General features: G+C 29.3%; 1 protein-coding gene across 1 annotated transcript in view; it reads right to left on the bottom strand.

Moving 5' to 3' along the window:
- Positions 1–2016, bottom strand: part of LOC108689823 (protocadherin Fat 4-like) — a 10331-nt gene that overhangs the window by 4115 nt on the left and 4200 nt on the right. Inside the window, exons 3-8 of the mRNA XM_018196764.1 lie at positions 1717–1809; positions 1520–1627; positions 1236–1337; positions 545–670; positions 252–446; positions 84–165 (exon numbers count right to left, since the gene is read on the bottom strand). Coding sequence (XP_018052253.1) covers positions 84–165; positions 252–446; positions 545–670; positions 1236–1337; positions 1520–1627; positions 1717–1809 — 706 coding nt within the window. The remainder of the gene's footprint in view (positions 1–83; positions 166–251; positions 447–544; positions 671–1235; positions 1338–1519; positions 1628–1716; positions 1810–2016) is intronic.

Here is a 2016-nt window from a genome sequence, read left to right as displayed (position 1 = left end):
TATATATATAGATATATAGATATTTGTTAATTTGCATATATCAGGAGATACGGCAGTGTCTCTTTCGGTGTTATATTATTTACCTGCTGTTGGACCAACCATATCTTCTCGTGATATAATAACCGTGGCAAGAGCATATCGATCTGCATTATTCACTTGAGTGCCCTATATTTTATAAACAATATTATTATTATTATTATATTAAAAAAAATTTAAATCTGTTAAAAATAAAAATGTGTTGATATTTTTACCTTAATAACAATAGTTGCTGGAGTCATTAATTCGTGCTCCTGCAGCGAGCGTATCATGATGATTTCAGCAGTCTCAGGATTCAAATCCAAAAAGGGTAAAATTCCACCTCGTATAGTATACCGAACCGGTGCATTTATACCGATGTCTTGATCCACAGCTTTTATCGCAGCAGGTACTACCCTTAATGGTTTTCTCTAAACAATAATGAATTAATTCTTATTTTGTATATTTATTTTGTTATAGAATCGAATCTGACTGAAATAAGTTTTTATTAAAAAAATATGAGTTTTACCCCTTTTATATGACGAGGTACGGTAATCTTATACTGATCGTTCAAAAAAGCCGGATTCTGATCGTCGGCATCAATAACATTAACGTACAATGTTGTCATTGACGATCGTGGTGGATTACCTTGATCCTGTAACAAACGAGAATTTTTATTAAATTGTCATTAAAAGTTAACATTTATTATTGAGAAATATATAATTATATTGAAAAACAAAATACTCTTGGCTTTTTATTATTAGAATATGATTATAAGCATGAGAAATAGTCAGAAACAGCATTATTCGATGAATTTTTTGTAAGACTTCACTTGTTCATTGTTGCGTATCGATACGCATTGATCACTCAAATCAATTTATTCGAATCAATTTATTCAAGACCGTTATGATCCATTTACGATGCTTTTATAATGTTGAACTCCGTTATTGGTTTATGGATTTCGTATATTATGTTACATAAAAAGAGAATTTATGTTCAGAACTTTAATCAATTCAACTATTCCCGAAATAAATCACATTTTTCCATTTGAGAAAAAATTGATTCTCTGCAACAATTTTAGATATATATTCATTTTTATGTAACGTAATATGTCAAATTTGTAGAATAATAATGAAATTTGAAAATTGTCTACGACACGTTTCTAATTTTTAATATTTAATGTTTTGAAATGTTGAACTGAAATGTAAAATCGAACTTACTTGTGCACGAATGTCAACGGAGAAATTGGTGAGAGTTTCGTAATCTAGTGATTTTCTTAGTACAAGAGTGCCTTCCAAAGCATTTACAAAGACAAAGTAATCCTGTGAGTAAAAAAAATAATTATTTGTATAATAATAATTTGTATAATAATAATATCTGAAGAATAAAAATGTTATTTGTAAGAATAATAATTAGCAATATATTAGATATATGACAAATGAAGAGATAGTGCAAATTATTAGTGAAAAAATAATTTAGCCATATAAATGTTCACAAAATTCACCGAGTGAGCTCCTGTTAGGACTGTATACTGCACAGTAGAAAATGGTCCTGGTTGATCAGCATCAACAGCTCGAACTCCTTGCAGAACTCTTGTGCCAACAACAGTAACCTGGAATATTCATACTATATTAAAATCAAAGAAATGCAAAATTGATATTTTTTATTACTTAATATTAAAAATATCAAAGATTATCTCGCCTCAGAAATATTCAGCACGTAGGGCGCATTCACAAATTGTGGTGTATTGTCATTCGCGTCGGTTACCCGAATGTTCACTGGTATGATGAATTCCTTTAAAAATTAATCACAATTTCTTAAAAATGATAAAATCAGAATATACACACACACACACAGACACACACACACATATATATATATATATATATGAGCCTCTTATTTCCTAGCGATACTATTGATTATTTGTTACATTGACGAATTAATTTGCAATCGTAACAAATCGATCGGTTTTTTTAACAAATATCACATTTGCTTTCCCAT

The sequence above is a fragment of the Atta colombica genome, unplaced genomic scaffold (genome assembly GCF_001594045.1).
Source record: "Atta colombica isolate Treedump-2 unplaced genomic scaffold, Acol1.0 scaffold277, whole genome shotgun sequence".
In the NCBI taxonomy this organism is placed as follows: domain Eukaryota; kingdom Metazoa; phylum Arthropoda; class Insecta; order Hymenoptera; family Formicidae; genus Atta; species Atta colombica.
Note: the sequence above shows the minus strand (reverse complement) of the source record. Positions and strands in the feature narration are given on the sequence as shown.